The sequence below is a fragment of the Channa argus genome, chromosome 23 (genome assembly GCF_033026475.1).
Source record: "Channa argus isolate prfri chromosome 23, Channa argus male v1.0, whole genome shotgun sequence".
In the NCBI taxonomy this organism is placed as follows: domain Eukaryota; kingdom Metazoa; phylum Chordata; class Actinopteri; order Anabantiformes; family Channidae; genus Channa; species Channa argus.
In genome coordinates, this window is record NC_090219.1 from 3662888 (window position 1) to 3684033 (window position 21146).

The 21146-nt window shown below is 41.0% G+C and overlaps 2 protein-coding genes across 4 annotated transcripts in view; both read left to right on the forward strand.

Moving 5' to 3' along the window:
• The first annotated feature begins 9795 nt into the window (after window positions 1-9795).
• Window positions 9796-15569, forward strand: lig4 (ligase IV, DNA, ATP-dependent). 2 transcript variants are annotated; one of them, XM_067493722.1, is made up of 3 exons: window positions 9796-10019; window positions 11593-13663; window positions 14253-15569. In XM_067493722.1, the coding sequence occupies exons 2-3, from the start codon at window positions 11601-11603 to the stop codon at window positions 14920-14922; spliced, it is 2733 nt and encodes a 910-aa protein (XP_067349823.1). In that variant the 5' UTR covers window positions 9796-10019; window positions 11593-11600; the 3' UTR covers window positions 14923-15569. The 2 variants fall into 2 exon arrangements, with proteins under 2 accessions (XP_067349823.1, XP_067349822.1); XM_067493721.1 differs by lacking the exon at window positions 9796-10019 and adding an exon at window positions 10760-10881.
• A 1553-nt stretch (window positions 15570-17122) lies between these two features.
• The window catches only part of nalf1a (NALCN channel auxiliary factor 1a), a 32582-nt gene continuing 28558 nt past the window's right edge, over window positions 17123-21146 (forward strand). Inside the window, exon 1 of one of the 2 annotated variants that reach the window (XM_067493723.1) lies at window positions 17123-19141. In XM_067493723.1, the coding sequence (XP_067349824.1) occupies window positions 18455-19141 (687 nt within the window). In that variant the 5' untranslated portion in view covers window positions 17123-18454. The remainder of the gene's footprint in view (window positions 19142-21146) is intronic. The other variant, XM_067493724.1, reaches the window with a different exon arrangement.

Sequence of the window (21146 nt, forward strand, 5' to 3'; positions counted from 1 at the left end):
AGGATTGCAGTCCAACTTGGCCAATCATTTGCAAATTCCACAGTAATCCAGCCAATACTTGGAATAGCAACATTCAAATAACATGTTGCTGTAGGGTCATTATGGCACTAGAAGAAAAGTGAGACAATCATCAACATTAGTTATATTCATCCTACTAAGAGCATAAATATGTGGACAAAATGTAAAAATATCAATCTAACAGTTAAGCTGTAGATCTAGTTGGTAAACCAACCACTGAACCGACCAGCTGCCGTTTCTCTCCCTACACCCATGATGCTCATCGAGGCACAGTTTTATGTTATTTACATCATTTATCCTGAAAATCAGACATCTTGGAAACTGTAATTCTAAAAAGCTCTTGAAATTTATGGAAAAGCAGAATAAAAATGTAAAAAAAAAACACTGTTGACCTTCTGATGTTTAAGTGCTAGGAAAAAAAGCTTCTGTATGACATCTTTAAGCTCATCATTCTTCATCACAATCAGGAGTCTGAATGCATATTTCTCTCTTGACTTAACTTAAAGTCACGTGGACTTTTATTCTGTACTTAAAGTCACATGGACTTATATTCTGTACTTAAAGTCACATGGACTTATATTCTAAAATACTACAGCTTTCAGATGTGACTTAACTTGGTGCCACCTGTTTAACCACTGTTAACACATGTGGGAAACACTCAGGAATTTCAACAAACCATACTTGACATGTAGGGGTGAGCACACCCTTAGGAGAATACATCTGGAAAATGCAGCAGCAAAATCTGACTTGTGTACATCTGGGGAAAAGCTTTACATCACACACATTCGTTTTCACATCTGAAACAAATAATTGTCATATATTGTACTGTTTTAGTCCATTGCAGTACTGGTTGTGTTGACAGGGAATCTCAGTTATGACATTTAAAACAGTGTTTCCATTACATACAATACAAACTGACTTACTGATATCATCCAGTGTTTCTACACAACTAGGTGATGCTTTTCCCTTATGCGTCACATGCTTTAGCCTTGTGAGACTGGCTCACAGGTCGTCTGTAGCAGAGGAGGATGCTGTTACAGAGTCAGACACAGTGAGACAGTGCTAATGAGGCATAAGTTTAAGCCTGTAATGCAGAGCATGGCAGTTTAACACTGAGGGCAGCCCTTAGCACACAACCAATCTGACTCACTGAATTTGGAACGATACTGCTGGTGACCTAAAATCTGCTTAACATACACTCAAATGCAGATGCAGGCTGCAAATTGATTAGTTAAAGCACATGCGTTTTTTAAAATAAAATTATATGTATGTTTTATACCATATCCAATAACCAGCTTCTAGGATCTGTTTTTTGTGTGTAAGAAAAACGGCCCAAATAAGACATAACAAGTATAAATGCAAGATATCAGCAGTTTGCAACCTTCAGACCAAGTGTTCTTTTTCAGTCTTCAAACTCTGATCAATAAAACGTTAGTTTAAAAGTCATGCTTTTTTTAAAAATCAGGTGCCAAATTGAGTGTGTGTTGACACTATAAAGTGTGTAGAAAATCATAATCCTTTTGTTTCTTTTTGATATGGACAATTCTTACTAAATAGGTAGTCTTCACATCAAACACTAAAGACATTTCGATTTTTAATGTCCTTGTTTAAACAGTTTGACCCACAGTGACCTTTCGCATTATTGGCTTCACTCTCTGTAAACCTCTTCTCTCCCTTTAGGGTAAACAGCTAGAGAAAGTGATTTTCATTGGTATACACTAAAGCCTTAATGCTGTGAGTAATGTCTACATGATCATCAGTGTTTTTAACATCAGCGTAATCAGCTTGTTGTTCTGTAATGTATCCTGCCTCTTCATGCCTGATAAAGATTTCATGTTTCTATTCACAGCAGCAGCTCTGAGTCTCAGCCAAGTTTCCCTTCTGGGTAAAAAAGGTTCATCTTATTTTATCTTTCATTTAGTGTGAGTGTGTTGTGTATGAATGAATGAAGACATGGGTTTTTTTACGCACTCCGCTTTGCCTGCAGTGTTTATGTGCAGCTTTCAAATTCCTCTTTAAACCAAAATTTCTGAAACTTGCCAAACAAGGAAAACCACATGAATCTACAGTATATACTTATTATGGGTTACTGATAGATTAGGGTTGACTTGATAGATAAGTGTAAAAATGGCTAATTGTGGTTCACGTGGAGCAACATGCTGGAGCTACTTTCTTGTGATTGGTATCTATTCTTTCATATACCGATGAACAATAAATGTAGATATGCGGAAAGCTCATACTATCCCCACTACTATGAATCCTAATTTTCATTGCTTCCAATCCATATTTTGAATATTGACCTGAAAGACGATCTCTGTATCAGTAAACTGTTTGCCCAGTTACAAGCCTTGTGTAAGCCTGGATAAGTACAGTAAAGCTACAATAATACAGGTTTTGGTACTTACTATTACTACACACATATAAACATTTCTCTCCTTTGCATCAAGAGTAAATACATATTTGAAATTGTTTCTTTCTCCCATTGCCTCTACTCTCCTTATATGACTGGTGCTCTAACACTGTATAGAGCAAATTTTGAACATTTGCAGCATATTCCCATCTTCCAATCAATCTACCAGCATTCCTCGACCCCCGGTGGAGACTGCAACTGTACTACAGTGGCAATTAACTGACTACACAAATAGATGTTTACAGTTCTTGTTGATTACTGAGCTTTGTAAGCCATACACTTTTTAATGACAGCTTGAGTTTGGAAGCATGTGGGTCACTGAGGCTGGGATCTGCTTCAGCCTCCAGTGTCTGGCTCTGTAGTCGAGCTAGTGCCTGGCTGTTTTTGACCTTAGGCCTGGTGCTTGTTTACCTGCTGAGTGGAATGTGGAGTTATGTAAGTCTTAATCTAGAGAGTACACTTCCCTGTGTTACCTGGGCCACTATGAAACACACACACACACACACACGCATACACACTCAGACACACATCTGTTAAGTTCTTACAACCCATCTGAGCTGAGTGTCCTGACGTGTGCACTTTCATGACCAATAACTGAGCCTTAAAAGTCACACAACAAAGTTAAAGACCCACTCAACTTATGCATGCTGAACACACACAAGCATAGTGGAAACACACACATGTCAGTTGTTGTTAACCGGTCCAAGTGTGATACATCTGTGGAATTTACCTGTAATGTTTGTTGAAAACGCACACCTGATGTGTTTTTGTTGCTTTGTTTTCCAAAGGAACCTACTGCTCTAAAAGTCAGATACCATGTTGGACAATAATGGGCTGTAGCTACTGTACATAGGATTACTACAAAACACATGTATCAGTATATTGAATGTACGAATAGTTGTCAACACACAGAAAGAAAACAGGAAAAAAAAATGTCATATTTGCCTAAGAAAATTACAACAAGTCATCCAACCTGTTCATCTATAGAAGTTGCTCAGTTCCTCCCTTCTTATATGACTAACAAGAACATTTGATGAATGAGCGCACCCCCAGGAATCTGTTTGAAGTTGAAATCTTTTGGCAACAAATATTGTAAAACTATTTTAACCCAGTCGAAAACTCCGAATTACAATTGTGCAATCATAGTTATTTAATTTTTTCAGAAAGGAAGCCACAACGACATCGTGATCCAGGCACTTAAACGTGGTTAGGTTAAGAAAAAAGCTGCCTTAGTTTGTGATCAAAGGCACGATTTTTATTGTATGAAAACAACACTATAGAGGTTCTGCTTAATTTAGGAAGTCGAGCGAGTTTGATTCTGGACCCAATATCATTGGTGGGAATGGGTTAGTGCCTTTACTGAGTCTTCGCCAGCAGCACAACACCCACCAAACCGAGGTCACACATGGGCATAGGCATGTTTGCGTGCCCAGCAGCCATGTAAATCATCCATCAAACATGCCAGCCACAAGGCTAAAGCTTACAGAAAGGGACAGAGTCAGAGGGAAGCACGCATTCAGAGGGGCTTAATGGAGATTGGTGGCACGCAAAGATGCTGTGCCCGAAGCAAACAGCTCTTTATGAGAGACCCACACTAACTCTGTGCAGTCTGCAAACATGCAAACCCTAACACGAGGACTGAGGATCCAAGCACATTTGAAATCAACATCAGGTATAACAAACTCATACTGGCAGCTCATTTGTGTAGTTATGGTATGCTGGACAGAGCCACACCAAACATAACCATCAAAGATGATCTTATATTCAGGAATATTCAAAAACAGTGCATGGCATTTTTCATTTTGTGCTTGCTTACGAGTGCACGATGTATTATGAGTAGAGCTGCCAAGGTTTTCATTTTTTCCAGCAAAGCATAGACTTTGAAACTAGTTTTTGTCCTGCTAAGGAGCGAGTCAGGAATTGGGCCCAGTGGGGTGCTGATCAGGGTTTCAGAAAGCTTATTGACAGCAGCCACATTTATGGGCCTTTGCTCTACCAAAGCAAATATTACCACACATGATTTCAACTTTCTGTAGTCATACTGATCTGCAACAAGAAAAACAAATTAAGATATCAAGAAGACAGCAGCAGTGTCTGGGATTGTCGTGACATGGCTGCCAATGAAGGCATACAAATGGAAAATAAAACAAGTTTGTTAAAGTAAAACATCAGTCATAAATCTCAATTTTATTCATTATACACATGGATTCATTTGACAGCCACTCAAAGCATATGTTGAGTGAGTCAAAAGACAAATTTAGAAACAGGTCAGTCCCCAGATGTTTAAATAGTGATACAAACAATATTGCATATGCCCAGTCTTGAACACTGAGATGGTGCTGCAGAGAGAGGTTGTGAGTGGTGTTTGTTTACAAATGACCAGACTGTACTGTTGAGTGCACATCTTTACATCCCCTTAGGTTGGAAAGAGTAAAACAAATATCATGTTTTTATATTCAGCTTGTACAATTCTTCTTTCACAAAAAATTAAATAAAGCACATGCTCTACTTGCCTTCAAGATTATACAGTGTGTAAATGTCTCAGATCCTGGCTTGAAGAAAACTGCAAACATGCTGATAACTCCAAGCAATAAACAGGATAAAAGGAAGCACACACAGTATTGATTAAAGATCCCAGTGTGTGTGTTAAATGCTTTATTTGAAAAGAAAACCAATCTTGCCCTGTTGTAAAAATTTCAGAGGGGTGTAAATTATGTGAATGGCTCTGTGGTGGTGAAGTAGCAGTGCTGTTGCATAAGTGGTACTAAGGCCTTGAGGTCAGATTCAACTGTTCAAGGATAAAGGAAACAAATAGACTAATAAAAGCAAAAACTACACACTCAAGTGCTCATTTACTAGTATTTAAGATAAAATTTCACAGCCACCACTGCCTGGTTTGAATCACATTTTGACCCCTGTGCCCAACAAAATGTCACACTGGCTTAGAACACTGCAATGTCATTCATTTGAATGTTATGCAATGAGTTGTTTATAAGCAGAGCTGAGTATCTCACAGCAGGCCTGGTGATAACATAACCACAAATAAGGTGTATTGGAGGCTGTCATGTTGTGTTCTCTGTGGCTGCTGATAAATGTGATCACCTTCTTTGTTAATTTGTTAACAGGAAGAAAAGGTGACTCATCGTGTTTAGGCTGAAGTTGAAAATAGGAGTAATTATTGCCCGTCATTATCAGTCACTGAGTTCAAAGAAAACACATGGATAGCAACCCGAATGAATAACAACTGCAGTGGAAACAATATTCAAAGTGGGCATACAACATAACATTATTGGAAGAGAAACCTGGAGGGGAAGACATAGAATGCATCTACACACTGCATGATTCTGTTTGAGAACAAGCTCAAAGGGTCAGAGTTAGGGCTGGTTTAAGTTATTTAGTGTATCTGTACTACAGTGTAATTTTTATAATACTAAGTTACATCTTTATCTCAGTGAGGTTTACATTCAAGTAGGGATCACTGAAGTTTGAGTTAATCCAAAACAGAAAGAAGGATGTCATGGTTTAAGGATCATCCATGACATCCTGCCTGCTTAAGCCTGTCGCACAACAAATACAGAAATGCCTTAAATGCTGAAAGCCCATTCAGATTATCGGTATACACAGTTGCACTCCATGTTTATTTCGTAGGCAGTTTGGTTTGTATGTGTCAATGAGTTGAGTAAATTGACAATGACTCATTCATATTTTGGGCATCGGGTGTAGGTCCTGTGTGGTAGCTTTAAAAGGATTATGAATAGATAAAATTACATTTAATAATGTGAATTAAATGAAAAGTGTAAGCAATGTTTTTTTCTGCTGCTACTGTACTTGATTTTAGGGCTACCTCTACTGTATTTTCAGTAGCCCACATAAATCCAGTCATTTTTTAATTAGTATTATCTTATTTAATATGTCTACAAATTGTGAAAAAAAAAATTAAATACTTTGGAAATGTTTTCACAACTAAAGAGCAGGTGATTTTTTTTTGTCAACTTGCCAAGAGAATGATATAAATGATTAATAAATTATCAGTTGTTAGGTGTCAATTATATGTCATATGACTAACCTAATAATTCTCTAATTGTTGCAGCTTAACTTGACTTGGATTCATGTTGACAGGATGACAGGATTGCAGCAGTTTTTTACCGCAAATACTACTTACATTGTAATAACATGACATAAGGCTTTACTTAAATATGTGTCATGTACATATACATAACAGGAAATCCAGTCAAAGGGCTGAATAGTGAGGCTCAGCACAGGCATATAGCTTTGAAAAAAAATTGAAGAGGTCCAAAACTGAAGCCCTGTACCCCACATCCTAGTACACAAAAAGAAACTTAGTTCTCCTTGAAGCTGTGAGAAGGAAGAGAAAATGCATATAATAATGTGTCAGTTATGGGTTTTTGCAATAAAATCATTATCCAAAATGGGCAACTGCTTAGATGTTAGTACAAAAGAACCATGTGTGAGGTTGTACATGCTGACAACTCCCTTCACACACAAATCCACTATACTGATAATGGCCCCAACAACAATGTTTATAGTTTTCCATGGCTAAGTAGCCCCAATGATACCTGAGTCCATTTGCTTCACTTTATTGCTGTGAGGGTTGTTAACTCATGCTTCAAGCAAAACCAAGGCATTTGGGGTCACCGAAGGGTTGCTATGGCGACCTCTCGACCTTGCTGCTGTCATGCCTCATGATGTAATGGAGTAAGACAGCTGGGCTGCACAGGTCAGCTGGCTGTCCAGCCGGTCTGATGAAAACAAACGACAGTCAGGGATTTTATCGGAAATTCATTTTTTAACAACTAAAGTGAGGGAGAGAGCTGTTACGACAGAGAGTGAAGGGGACAGAGAGATAGACAGCAGTTAGACAGGTAAAAAAGATTATAGATCACAGTGAAGTGTGATGTTGATCTAATTTTAGTGGAAGGTCACTGTCTGGGATTCCCTGCCAGCTGAAAAACAGCCCAGTACAATATTTTATGTTCTGCAATTTGGGTGAATAGGATCTCCCTGTCCTCATCTCTACTGACATTTATGTGAGATTATGTGGTGAGGAGTTCAATCATGCCTTGAGGTGGCGTGCATCAGAAGCGGCTTTGGCAAGTGTGCTTTTCTTCTTACTCTGTTTATAAAACAGCTGCTGGGAAAACATATTAGGCTGCGTACATGCAGGTACGTACTGTACTGAAAACACACACTGTGCTTATCTCCATTGAAGTGTCTTACAATTTTAGTTTTGAGAAAATGGTCCGCTTCACTGCCCGATTTTATAGTATTCTGTATTACTGCATGCCATGGGGTACATGTTACTGTATAGTAACAGTCCAAAGTATAGTAAGACCAAAGCCAAAATGCAGTACAGTATATTTCTGTCAAAATTGAGTTCATATCATACAAAACATTATGTCAGATAAATTATTCTATAAAAGGTCAGGATAGTAAAACTGCCCTTTATGAGTGGATCTAACCCAAGAAGAGATCTTCAAATAGAGTACCTTGTTTTGTCCACACAAAATTTAGAAATATTCAGGTTACTATTACAGATTAAATCTAGTATTGGGCTTCTATGGACTTGGGACAGTCACAGGAGACAGATCAAACAAGAGCCGGTCAAAATAACCAACGACATTTAGCTCCAACAACATGTGATCTCACATTTCCCATAAAGCAGAGGTTCTCAACCCTGAACTTCAAGCCCCAGCCCTGCCCTGAATGTTTCCCACTATCCCTAACCTATGAGTGTAGTGCCCATTTGTCCATCTCTTCTTATCTTAAAAGGGAAGTCAATAATGGTTTGTACCTGCATCACTCACATCAACTAATCTCTAGGAAAAGTTGTACAAGCAGTGTAAATATTCAGTGGGAAGCCTTTTAGCAAACACATTACTCAGTGTGACAGCAACCAGCAGGAGACAGGACGTGTTTATGACTGTCTCTGCATCCACACATCACCATCAGCTCCATCTGAATGAGGAGGCTGATACAATGCTTAATCATCAGTCATGTTGAGGGGGATTTTAGCTGTCCTGCTCATCCCAATTTTCTTTTTATCTGTCTGTGCCCCCATGCCAAAATCACACTCAGTCCTACACCAGCACACTATAAACACCCCTGCCCCTTCCTCCTCCCTTTCCCTCTCAGTCTTGTGAGCTGATGCATGCCACGGAAGCAGTGACGTCAGTTGTTTACTGTCTTGTAGGCTGTCGCTCGTTGCAGTGCAGCGGCACATCCAGCAGGGCTTATGTAACTCCCATGCCTGCTGCATCACAGCATGACAGCAGAGTGTGTGCAGAGTGTGTGTGTGCAGGAGGTGCGGGTTATGCTGCAGCCTGTACAGCATCACCCACCCCCTACATAAGCACAGGTGCATGCATAAACTGTATGCAGCCAGCTTTCCTCTTCACTGATCTGCATTGTGTGTGAAGTGAAAACAGAGCCGGTTCACTGCTGGAGCACAGAAATTGAGCTCCTCCCTCCCAACACATATCCCAGGATCCTCTACTGCAGCAGAAGCAGCAGCAGCAGAGAAGTAAACAACCATGGCTCATGTGTTTCAGTCTCAGTGCTCACGGACACAGGACGCCGCCTGTTGGCTGCAAGAAGCAATAAACAAACTACAAACTAGAATTGGTAATATAGCATAAGACAAGCTAGTTCTTACAAACCCATCATTTTCATCATTTTCTTTGTATAAAAATACACTAAGGAAGCTCAAATTACATTTTTATTTTTGCACTTTAAGGCTCTTATTAAGCATTTTTAGGTATTTAATAATATAGTTAAAAAGTGTTTGTTAAAGTATTGTTTTGATCTTGAAATGTTCTGTCTCTTATGAACACACATATTATTAATAACAGCCATTTCATAACAGCCATCAATATAGTAAAATTGTTGTTTGAGCCCATTATGATAAATTCCTGCTAGGACTGTTAAGGTGATAATTTACAATGTATGCTCCTTTTAAAATATTTCCTCATTTAAGATGTATATATTTTTTTTGTTTAGAGTAATTGTTGAAAAGGAAAATTACACAAAAAATGCTTCGACTACACTTATTTAAAAAAACAAGTATCAGGCAGCGTATTTGTTTTCGAGGAAGGCGTCCTGCCTTAGGCAAGGAATGTGACCGTGTTTTGTGGAATCTATGTCAGTACAAGCCTCAGATACTTTTCAGGAACAACACATCCCTGGAATTATTTCACATTAATTTACAAGTAATAGCATGTACTTGGAATTGCACCAGCTACTGCTTAATGGTGCAAGCATCAAAACAAGTTTGTAATGGAAACAACTCACAAGGTTAAAAGCTGTGAGATTGTCATCCAAACATGAGCAGGCAAAGGTTTTTGCAGCTTTAGATGACCTACTACTATGTTCAGAACAGACACGGTACAATACGTTGGCCATTTAAAATCATACTCCTTCATTTTGCATGTATATATGTTTAAAACGGGCTCCAGTTTCTCCAGGTCCCTAATGGTCTCTTATTGAGCTTGTGTTATCTGCCACAAAAAAATATAATCTGTTTTTACTGGCAGATACCTAACAATGGAGGGTCACTGACAAGATGCAGATCCAGGTAATGTATTATTTACTTATGTCAAGAGAAATTCAATTTTTTAGCAGTCTGTGGTCTGCAACACTTCTGTGCTGCTTGTGAATGGAAATCGGACCATATGAAGGAAATATGTGTTCAATGGAGACCAGGCAAATTCTACACAGAAGACCTAAAACCAGGACTATTTGCTTCTTATATTAAGAAGAGACAGAGTGATTGCATTTTGTCATATTTTGTCATATTATGTCATATACGCTGAAATTCACTGCTTTTTTAAACAGGTTGTCTGGGGCCATGAAACCTATTTCTGGAATAAAAATAATTCTTAAATTGTTATTCTTGTGGTCAACAAATAAACATCCCTATATTTTACTACCAGTTAACAACCGACTCACTGCATCCAGAGCCAGGAGCACAGCACAGCAGCATTTCACTGACACCCTCTGCTGGTGAATGAATGAGCAACAATTATGACAATTACAAGACATTTTCATCAAGCATTTTCAGTGCTTTATAATTTGACATTAAATTACAAATACATGATTTCGGCTTTTTCTTTAAATTAGGAATTCCAAAAATCAAACGAACCGGCAATCAGCACAATAGGTTTAAAACAACACAGAGTTAAAATAAATTACATTCCTAACAATTCAGTTCAGTGGAAATATACAAAATACAACGTTTTAAAATGTGACGCGTATTTTATAAATGTAACAGTTTTCTAAAAACGCTAAAAACATAAAATGGAAACAAAAGTTCAGCTCTTGTTTCCGGGGGAACTTTTCCTTGAAGAACCCTCCTGTGAGTACGGGAAGGAGTATAACATGTAGATCACTCTGACGAGTACGTCGTTACTCTTTCTTTGGAAGATACAAAGAGAAAGGTAACAGATACACGAAACGAAATGTATCATTTTTATGTAATAATTGTACTAATGTGCGTCGTCGCTGTTCCTCAAACAACTGAGTTTCTACTTTGACGGCCCGCATTCAAAATACATCACAGTGACTTATGATTCATACACGTCGTTTTTTGTGTACAGAATATACATTTATATTGTCTTGTTATTCGGCAAAAGTGTAACTTCTCTAGAGAGAAACGCCCGTTTACCTCAAACGTCATATGTCAACAGATACTTTTATTTTGAAAATCAATTAACCGGAGTTGTAGTTTCCTGCACTTTAAAAAGCAGTAAGTAGAATTAGAGCCAAATGTACAATGTGCAGGTAATCAGCTGAAAATGTTACAAGTACGCTTCACCCAGATGTGTAGGTCTAACTAGCGTTACGCTAATGTTTGTCAAATGTTTGTCGCACTATGTTTGAACCGTGTGGACCATCAATAATCAAGAATTGGTAATAATATTTTAATATAATAATATGCATGTTCTCTATGCAGTGAAGTGGTGTGCTAAAGTATTGTGAGCAAAATATGTAACTTTGAAGCCTTCTTATTATTAAAGCCTTCAGGCTCTCTATAGCTGTTACCAATAGATGATATTTAAATGCATTGAATGACAAAACCTAATCAAAACTAAGGAACTTATTGTGCCACCAACAATGGGCTGTTTCTTTGCCTTTGACATGTATTACAGATTTCACCATGGAGGGAACTTCCACAAGTGATTCTGCTGGGCAGGTGTCTGTTGCAGCTCAAGTTCCATTTCTTCACCTGTGTACCACTTTAGAGAAGATCCAGAGGTCTAAACTCCGTCCAGAAAAATCAAAGATACTAGGGGATTTCATTGAGTCATGGAGGAAGTTTCACTCTGCCCTCCACAAAGACAACCCCAAAACAACAGACTCATTCTACCCAGCCATGCGCCTCATAGTTCCTCCTTTTGAACGAGAGCGCATGGCATATGGCATCAAGGAGAGCATGTTAGCTAAACTCTATATCGATGTTTTGGGCCTCCCAAAGAATGGCCCAGAAGCCAATAAATTGTTAAACTACCGAACTCCAAGCACCTCCCAAGGAGAAGCTGGAGACTTTGCTGGCATGGCATACTTTGTGCTAAAGAAGCGATGCACCAGCCAGGGAAACCTCACCATCAAAGAAGTTAATGACTTTCTGGACTCTGTGGCCATCAATAACGCTAGCAAGAATAAAGATCTTGTGAAAAAGAGTTTGTTGCATCTCATCACCCAGAGCTCAGCTCTTGAGCAAAAATGGCTCATCAGAATGATTTTGAAGGACATGAAGCTTGGGATCAGCAAAGAAACAGTTCTCCAAGTCTTCCACCCGGATGCCACTGAACTCTACAATGTCAACACAGACTTAAACAAGGTGTGTCAGCAGCTCCACAACCCCTCTGTGTCTTTGAGTGAAGTGTCTATCGGACTCTTCTCTGCCTTCAAGCCAATGCTTGCAGCTGTGGCTGACATCCGCAATGTGGAGAAACAGATGGGTAGCAGCCCTTTTTACATTGAGACCAAGTTAGATGGGGAGCGGATTCAGCTGCACAAAGACGGGGGTGTGTACAAGTACTTCAGTCGAAATGCTTTTGAGTACACACAGCAGTTTGGGGGATCCCCACTGGAGGGCTCACTGACTCCTTACATCCACAATGTTTTTAAAAGCCATGTTGTGAACTGTATACTTGATGGTGAGATGATGGCATACAACCCAACCACAGAGACCTTCATGCAGAAGGGGAGCAAATTTGACATCAAGAGGCTGATGGATGACTCCGAGTTACAGACATGCTTCTGCGTCTTCGATGTGTTGTTAGTCAATGACCAAAAGCTTGGCAAGGAAACACTGAAGAAGCGGTATGAAATCCTTCAGACTGTTTTCACCCCAGTCAAGGGAAGGATACAACTGGTGCTAAAGACTGAAGCCAGAACCATGCAGGAGGTGGTAAATGCCCTTAATGATGCCATAGACAATAGAGAAGAAGGGATAATGGTGAAGGATCCTTCCTCCATCTACAAACCTGACAAGCGAGGGGAAGGATGGCTGAAAATAAAGCCAGAGTATGTTGATGGCTTGATGGATGAGCTGGACCTTCTGATTGTTGGCGGCTACTGGGGGAAAGGTAGACGGGGTGGTATGATGTCCCATTTCTTATGTGCTGTTGCTGAAGCTCCTAAGCCTGGTGAGAAACCCTCAGTTTTCCACACATTCTGTCGCATCGGCTCGGGCTACACCATGAAGGAGTTGTATGACCTTGGCTTGAAGCTAGCCAAGCACTGGAAGGTCTATCGGAAAAATGACCCACCAGCATCCATCCTGTGTGGGACAGAAAAACCAGAAGTCTACATTGAGCCCTGCAACTCAGTTATAATCCAGGTCAAGGCAGCTGAAATAGTTGGAAGTGACATGTATAAAACCAACTGCACCCTGCGATTTCCCAGGATTGAGAAGATTCGAGATGACAAGGAGTGGCACCAGTGCATGACTCTGGCAGAGCTGGATCAGTTCCGCACCAAGGCATCTGGGAAACTTGCCTCGCGCCACCTTCACATCAGTGATGAGGAGCCACAAAGGAAAAAGCGCAAGATGCCAGTGAAGCCCAAAAAGGTGATCGGGATTGTTGACCACTTTAAGCCCCAGGACCTCTCTGGGATTACCAAGGAGACAGATATGTTCGAAGATGTGGAGTTCTGCATCCTGAATGGGACTGAGGATCACCCCAAAGCTGAGCTGGAAAAGGGTGTGGCCAGGTAACATAACAAATATTCCATGAGTTGGTTGCTAAAATGATCCTTGTAGAATATGTTTCAGAAATGCCTAGTTATTTCTGTAATCGCTTACACATGCCTTAACTAATTTTTCAGCCACTTGGGGGCAGCAGAAATATTCAGTAGTTAATGTGCACTTCAGATATGGTGTATTAGCATTCATTTGAAGCATTGTGTCAGATGTAATTTTAAAATCAGCTTACCTTTTAGTCCTGTTTTGTTTTTCATCAAAACCTGGGGGAAATATCTGTCTGCTGCCCCCAATGCCTGCTACATTTACTAGCAAGTTAGCAGTCCGTCTGCTACTTGTTGTAGGCTAATGTGGCCCACAGAACCATTGTTAGTTTTTTCTTGCTGAAAACAGCCTTCTGTATGCCTGCTGTATGAAACTGATAAAAGCTGTGAGAGTGAACCAATACAATAAAGACACTATAATGCATCATTGAGTTGAGGAACTGGACAAATGAATATACTAATATTTTGATCGATTAGTAATATGAAACTTTTTTATATAGCAACTATAAAATAGTCTGTCATTAATAACTGATCTCTTACATTATCCTCCTGTCAGGTGTGGAGGTATTGTGGTACAAAATCCAGGACGGGATACCTACTGTGTGATTGCAGGTGTGGAAAACATGCGCGTGAAGAACCTGATTTCATCCAACCAGCACGACGTGGTCTGGGCCTCCTGGCTGCTGGAGTGCCTGGACCAGAAGGAGGTGGTTCCATGGCAACCTCGTCACATGATCCACATGTCGCCCTCCACCAAGGAGCACTTTGCCAAAGAGTACGACAGCTACGGCGACAGCTACTTTGTGGATACAGATGAGCAGCAGCTGCGGGAGGTGTTTGGGCGGATGGGCAGTGTGGACCAGTCGGCAGCTGTCAGTGTCAGCCAGGTAGAGCAGCGTTACCACTGGGACGACCTTCCCACCAGTATTTTCAGACCTTTTACTGTATATATGGACAGCTACGCTGACATAGGGGACCCTAACAGCCTCCTGCCTGCCACCTGTTTGGAGGCCAGGGCGTTGGAGTTTCGCTACCATGGAGGCACAGTGGCACTGAGGTTAGAGGAAGGGATCTCTCATGTCATCATTACAGAGGAAACAAGAATTCTGGATTTAAGAACTCTGAGGCGCTGTTTTAGAAAGAAGTATAAGATTGTAAGAGACTCGTGGGTGACTGATTCAATCAAAGCAGGCTACCTAATGAATGACACTGACTACATGGTTTGAAGAGTCTTCTACACAGGATTTAAAGTAATATTCTCTTTTAGCTAACATTTTAAGTGATTCCTAATAAAATTAGTCATATAGTATAAAGTTTGACATTAAAAACTCCGACAGGAAAAATCACAATTAACTCTACTCCACTCAGCCTTTTAGGTGTTTTTTGCAAACATGGTTTTACTTTAGTGTTTGTGTTCTTAATGATTGATTACTTCTGAATGTGAGCACTTTCTCAATGAACAGGACACTGTAAAAGTAAAAAAAAATGTTTTTCACTTTCGAAAGCTAACAGTTTATGAGGTAGTCAAAAATGGAAGTTGGTTGATCTTTTTTTAGATTTTTATCTTCGTTTAAATATTTTGGTGAGCATGTATTTTTCTGGAAATGAGAATAGCATTTTAACTTTTCCAAAACTTTGGGCTTTAATTACAAAAACTCTGACTAGAATGTGACTGGTGTAACTCTGTAATGCCAGCCAATTTCTATTGTTTTCAAATGGGCACTTTGGGAATCTAGTATTGCAATTCATTTCAGATTTTCCAAAATGCAGCTGGATAGCACCTCAGTAGACCCTAGCAGCATCCCTCTACAAACCTCACACCTCCAGGTTCTCCGTTTATATTTTTTAAATCTGAAGCCCAAACTGAGATGCACTCACCTAAAAACATCACAATGATATCAGCTGAGTTATTTTTGCTACATTTAGTGTTTTCTTCAAAGCCAAGGTATCATCGTATGCTGTTTCCTCAGTCTTAATAGTGACCTGAACTGGATGTGTAAAAACAACGGAAACAAAGGTAGCAGTGCATAAATCGTAATTATTGTGCTGAAACTTAAAGATTTTACTCTTTTTCTTAAACTGTGTTTTTATGTGTGTTCAATACAACATTTAAATAAAAATCTAATATTTTGAATTGATTTTAATTTCAGTAATGACTGTTCTGAGTCTGAGTGATGACAACTTTGTTATAAAAATATTAATTCGCTTAAAGCAAGTGTCAGTGTAAAGTGAGGATCACACAGGTGCATTAAAACCTCCAACAAAGGTGTTGCCATGTTTTCCTGTCTTCAAAAATGTCACCAGTGTGCCTTGGGACTTGTTGATTTGTTTTAACCTTCATTGCCATTGCCTCTAGGGTGCAGGTTGCTGGCTGTTGTGTTTTGGCCATTGTTGTGCATAAATGTCGCATAAATACATTTTCAAACTAAAAGTGATGACGTACATGTTGCAGAGTTCATCATAACTGTTTGCCGATTTAAAGTTTTTACATCATTATTAAACACAAATTCTGGTTAATATTTTGAATTAGACTTAGAATATTACAATGTTCATAAGAAAAATTAGTCTTCACTGCTTTAAAAAAAATATTGTGCCTCGGTAAGCACTCTGTCACCTGTCGCCCACTCTGGACTATTCCAGGCTGACAGGCCTTAATTAGGGCTACACGGTAAAAGCTAACAGAAGACCCATGTCCTAATGGGGTAAATGCTCCAGTTAAGGCTGGCAGTAGCTGTTGGGTATGGTACCAGTGAGCACACTGGACACAGGCAAAAACACAGAGTTTTGGATCGGCCCCTGGACAATCAAAGGATGTATGCACTCAGCTCAAGTAAATGAGCTCCTGTAGGGACCAAACAGGCTCACCGCTGCAGAAAATGTGCATCTGCTGCAATTAGCACGGCCCACCCTCAATGAAGAAAACAAGAAAACGTTTGGTGGCTAATAAGTGTCAGTGAAGATCATAAACAGGTTTAGTAAATTGGTGTGAATGAACAAACCACTTGTTTCAGTGAAAATTTTGTCTTCTTAAAATCACAACAAAGAACCACTGGTTTTATGTGCCTGATTTATTTAGAATCCTCTGGAAGCCTCCAGTGTATTTACAGCCACTAAAGCTGCACACACATCTTCTAGTCTTGATCTAAGAAAACATTTTAGTTTTTTGTAGTTTTTTTGTTCATATTTTAACATACAGTTTGAGCCTCTGTATTTTAGTGCATTCATGCAAGACATTTCAACAGGGATGTAGTCGTGATCAGGGAAACACATCTTCAACACTACAGCAATTTTTCTTTATAGACTCGAGAGTTTCTACAAGGTTCTAAATAAGCTAAGCTATTAAGCATTAATTTTTTTTTTTTTTTTTTGGTGAAACAAGCTCACTTCTTCAGATGAGAACATAGTGCCTGAGCCTGAATCCAGGTGAGTCCCAACCTGTTTGTCTGGTCCTGTGTCAAGCCAAGCACAATACAAACTGTAATGAGTCTGTTAGTGCAGTTTTCAAAATAAAATATTTTAGACCTTCTCATTCTCTGTATGATATTATACTTTGGAGAGGATTTAGCCTGTTTAAGTGACAATCTTTTCCAACTTTTCTGTTGTATAGATCTAAACGAGTATTTATTTAAAGATTGACTTCATAATTTTTAATTTTGAAATCATTTCTGGTAACATTGCAGCTGAGTCTCTATGGCTTAACGCAGCTTTGTACCAGAAGATGCGGTGACTGCGATGTGCGCACATAACGTCAGCGATGGCGACCTTTTGTCAAGAGTAACAAGATCAGCACAGGAGCGGATGTTAGTTTGTTTTACTTTCAAAATAAAATAGAAGTGCTCTCGCCTCATTTTTGTTTCAACACATAAGCTGTTTCAAATGCTGTTGAAAATATTTGTGTTTTTATGGAAAAGTTCTTTTTTGCATTACACAAACAAACATGCACTATCGTTTATCTAAAAATCTTTAACACGAAAAAGAACTCCTCTGATGTAATTAGGGAATTTATGAAGCTGAATCCTGGTTGCACATGGTAAGTGCAGACCCACATCAGGTTTCAGGATCCTCTCTGGAAAAAAGTCATACTTTCACATCTTTAATCAATACAATATGAGTAAGCAATCCTTTTAATTTGCTTTTAAACTGTGATGGGCATGGTGAGCTGTTTCACTTCGCACACAAGTAAAAGCGATAGACACGCGTGAGCTTTATTTTGAATGCCTGGCCCGGAAATGCTGCTGGTTATTGCTGCTGACTTCCTACAGACACACGCACACCGTCTCCTGGCGAACATGGCGGCAACTTGACAACGGCAGCGCGATGAAGACGGTGAGGGCTTGAAAAAGATAAGAGGTCTGTAACAGGCTGTAGGCCTATCCGCCGACACAAAGGCAGACAGCTTCGCCATGTTGGAAGAGGATAGCGCCATTGTCCCTGCACGACTGGGGAAAACGTAAACGCGTCGGTGTTTCTAAAAAGGGAGTTTAGGCTACGCAGAGGAGCGGCGCGGCGCGGAGCTCAGGGCGGACGGGAGGACAGCGGCTTCACCGGTCAGCCATGGAGGATGCGGCCCGTGGTCGCAAGCGTCTAATTTCACATCCGGCCCACGCTCATTTTAATGGGAATTACCGCTAATCTCAAAGACAAGCCGGGACAACCGACCACCCGACACTTGAGGGTAGGGAAACGCGAAGCGGATCCCACGTCAATGACTGTTGCGGCAGAGGAGCCCCCACGGTGGAGTCGGCCGGTTCCCAAAATATGACCAGGGGTGCTGGGACGTGTTGGCAGCAAGAAGATGACGACGGCTTCCAAATCTGGCTAGAGCCCCCCCGCGACAACCAAAAGCCATTCACCGACTCAGAGAGGGCGCAGAGATGGCGACTGTCCTTGGCATCCCTCTTGTTCTTAACCATCCTCCTCTCTGATCACCTGTGGTTCTGCGCCGAGGCCAAACTGGCCCGGACCCGGGACAAGTTCGCATCCTCCAACCTCCTCTCACCCCAGACCCACTCAGCACACAGCAGCCTCAGAGGAAACCCAGATGCTATTTTTATAGGAAACTCTACCAAACATTTGTGGCGGCTTGAAACTTGCCACCAGGATAGTTTATCTAAGAACTGCTTTGCTTTCGCAGATGCCGACCATTTGTGCAGGGTCCTGTCCAACAAAGAGGGCACGCGGGCTGTAAATATGAGCGATTTGTACCTTTCCTTTTGTAACTCCCACTCTCTGCTGGATTTGTTCTACGGGTCGACAAGTCCGGACAATTTGAACTGCAGCCTCGACGTGCTCGGAGATGGCGACACGACCAGATGCAGCCTGTGCGTCCAGGCGTACCAGCACTACGACCAGCACGCCCAGGAGAAGTACGAGGACTTTGAGCTCCTGATTCAGAAATACGAACCGGGGGCATATTCGGTGAGGACGTGCATGGAGCAGTGCAAGGTAGGCTGCAGAATAAGGTTGGGGTGGGGGTGGTACTGGTGGGGGTGATGATGTGGTGGTGGCCATCTGTTGATTTGGACCCACATAGATGCCAGTTTTGGTCCTCCTCCTCCTCCTCCTGTCGCCATGGAGACCGGTGACAGATTCAAGGAGACTCCCGGCTCCGGGCCTCATGTTCATTCATCTCCTCATTGTGTTTAGTCCCCATGCTAATGTGCAGATGGAGGCCCTGCTAGTGTTTCTCAGCACCATCCGGATCCGCTCCTCTGCCTCCCCCCCCCCTTTTTTTTTTTAGTTCACGCTATCTTCTTTGACATTGACGCCCGCCTGGCGCTGCTTTAGCTCATAATCCGCCTGATCACCCACCGATCAAATGCACAGGATTGTTAGAACGAGCTTTTACAGCCTCGCGCTTATATCATTTTAATGAGCAGGAAGGCGGCATGTGCAAACAACTGTGGGAGACTGTGTGTCCTGTGTGTTGTCGCAGTCCGCCAGGTGTTCATCATGGCGGCCCCCACTCCATATCGAGAGCATTTCATTAAAGTCAAGAGGTGGTTTCCCTGCCTAATGCGGCGGAAGTTTTTTTTTTTTGTTTTTTTTTTTGTTCTTTTACTCCCCCGCTTCGATGTGTGTTTGCTCATTACTAGGCCTGCACAAAGGCCTCCAGTAAGGCCCGGACTGCCATGCACTGTTTACCAGCTTGTAAGGTGGGTTAGAGTAGATTTGTAATGTGTGGCGGGTCAGAGTCACTGCTGCTGTGAACACGCCGAGCCATTAAAAAAAGGAGCTGTCCGCGGTGCTGAATGACGCTCCCAGGCTCCATTCACAGAAGCCCAATCCCAGATGGCTTCCATTCACCCAGCCAGTGGCAGAGACACAACCACAGGCAACTAAAACTTCATCTAATCATTTTATACATCCCCAATGCATTAAAATAGACCCCTGTGCATAAGAAGTGTGCCTAGTTTGGACAAATAGCTTAAAAGAGGAAAATGAGAAAAATGGCAAAATGGACCAGATCACAAATTCTTACTTTTATAAATACAAATGTATTCTGTGCACATAAAGGAGCTGGGGACTTCCTCAAACATGACATTAGGTAGAAATAATAATTTAAATCACAGACTTATAGCTGCTGACCACATTTACACTTGGTTGTAAAATTTGTCTAGGTTGATTGGATCATAGGTGTAAACAGCCACCAAAACATACCGTGATCTCATCACTCAAACCACCATCCATTGCTGAGGTTGTGTGAGATGCATCTGATCCCAGAGCTTTTTTCATTCCAAAGACTGTGTCCTGATGCCCTCCCATTAAAGAAAAAATTGTCACAAATGCAAGACATGGTAGTTGTTTTGGTGAAAGCAAGCCAGACTGTCCGAAGCAGTCTGACTGTAAATTGTACATTAGCCTAAGCGAGGCAGCAGTAACATAAAGTGGACACAAGTGGTCTGTTGGACACCTAATAGATGCATGTAAATGGGCAGATATACACAGTGATATTCCTCAGCTATCCACTTTCTGCATACCAAGCCCTGCACAGATAGAAATTGGTCAAGCCTGGCCTAACATACTTCAGTCAGGGTTGGGAAGCTTTAGAACACACCATTGTGCTACGCAGGAGCTGGTAATGGCTACAGCTTTTTTAATGAATAGCTAAGCCAGCACCTGGCCTTGCCATCAACTGTCAGCCATTGTAGGAGTGCTCCCATTATTGTCAGCTGAGGACACCTTGGGCATGTGCTCCACTTAAGCCTCCATGTGGGTTCTTTTCTTTCCCTTAGCCGAACTCAGCCTCCACGCATGATTTCATGTTTTATCCAATGCCAGTCTCAGTCTTACTGTTTGACCCATTCTCTGAGCTCACCCCTTAGCATTTGGAGGGAAAACAGTCATTTAGTCAAGCTGCTAATTTCTTTAACACTGACCCCTTTCTAACACCTTCATGATTATAGGTTTGCTTAAGTTTGATACATGTCGTCGGCAGTGTTACGGAAAG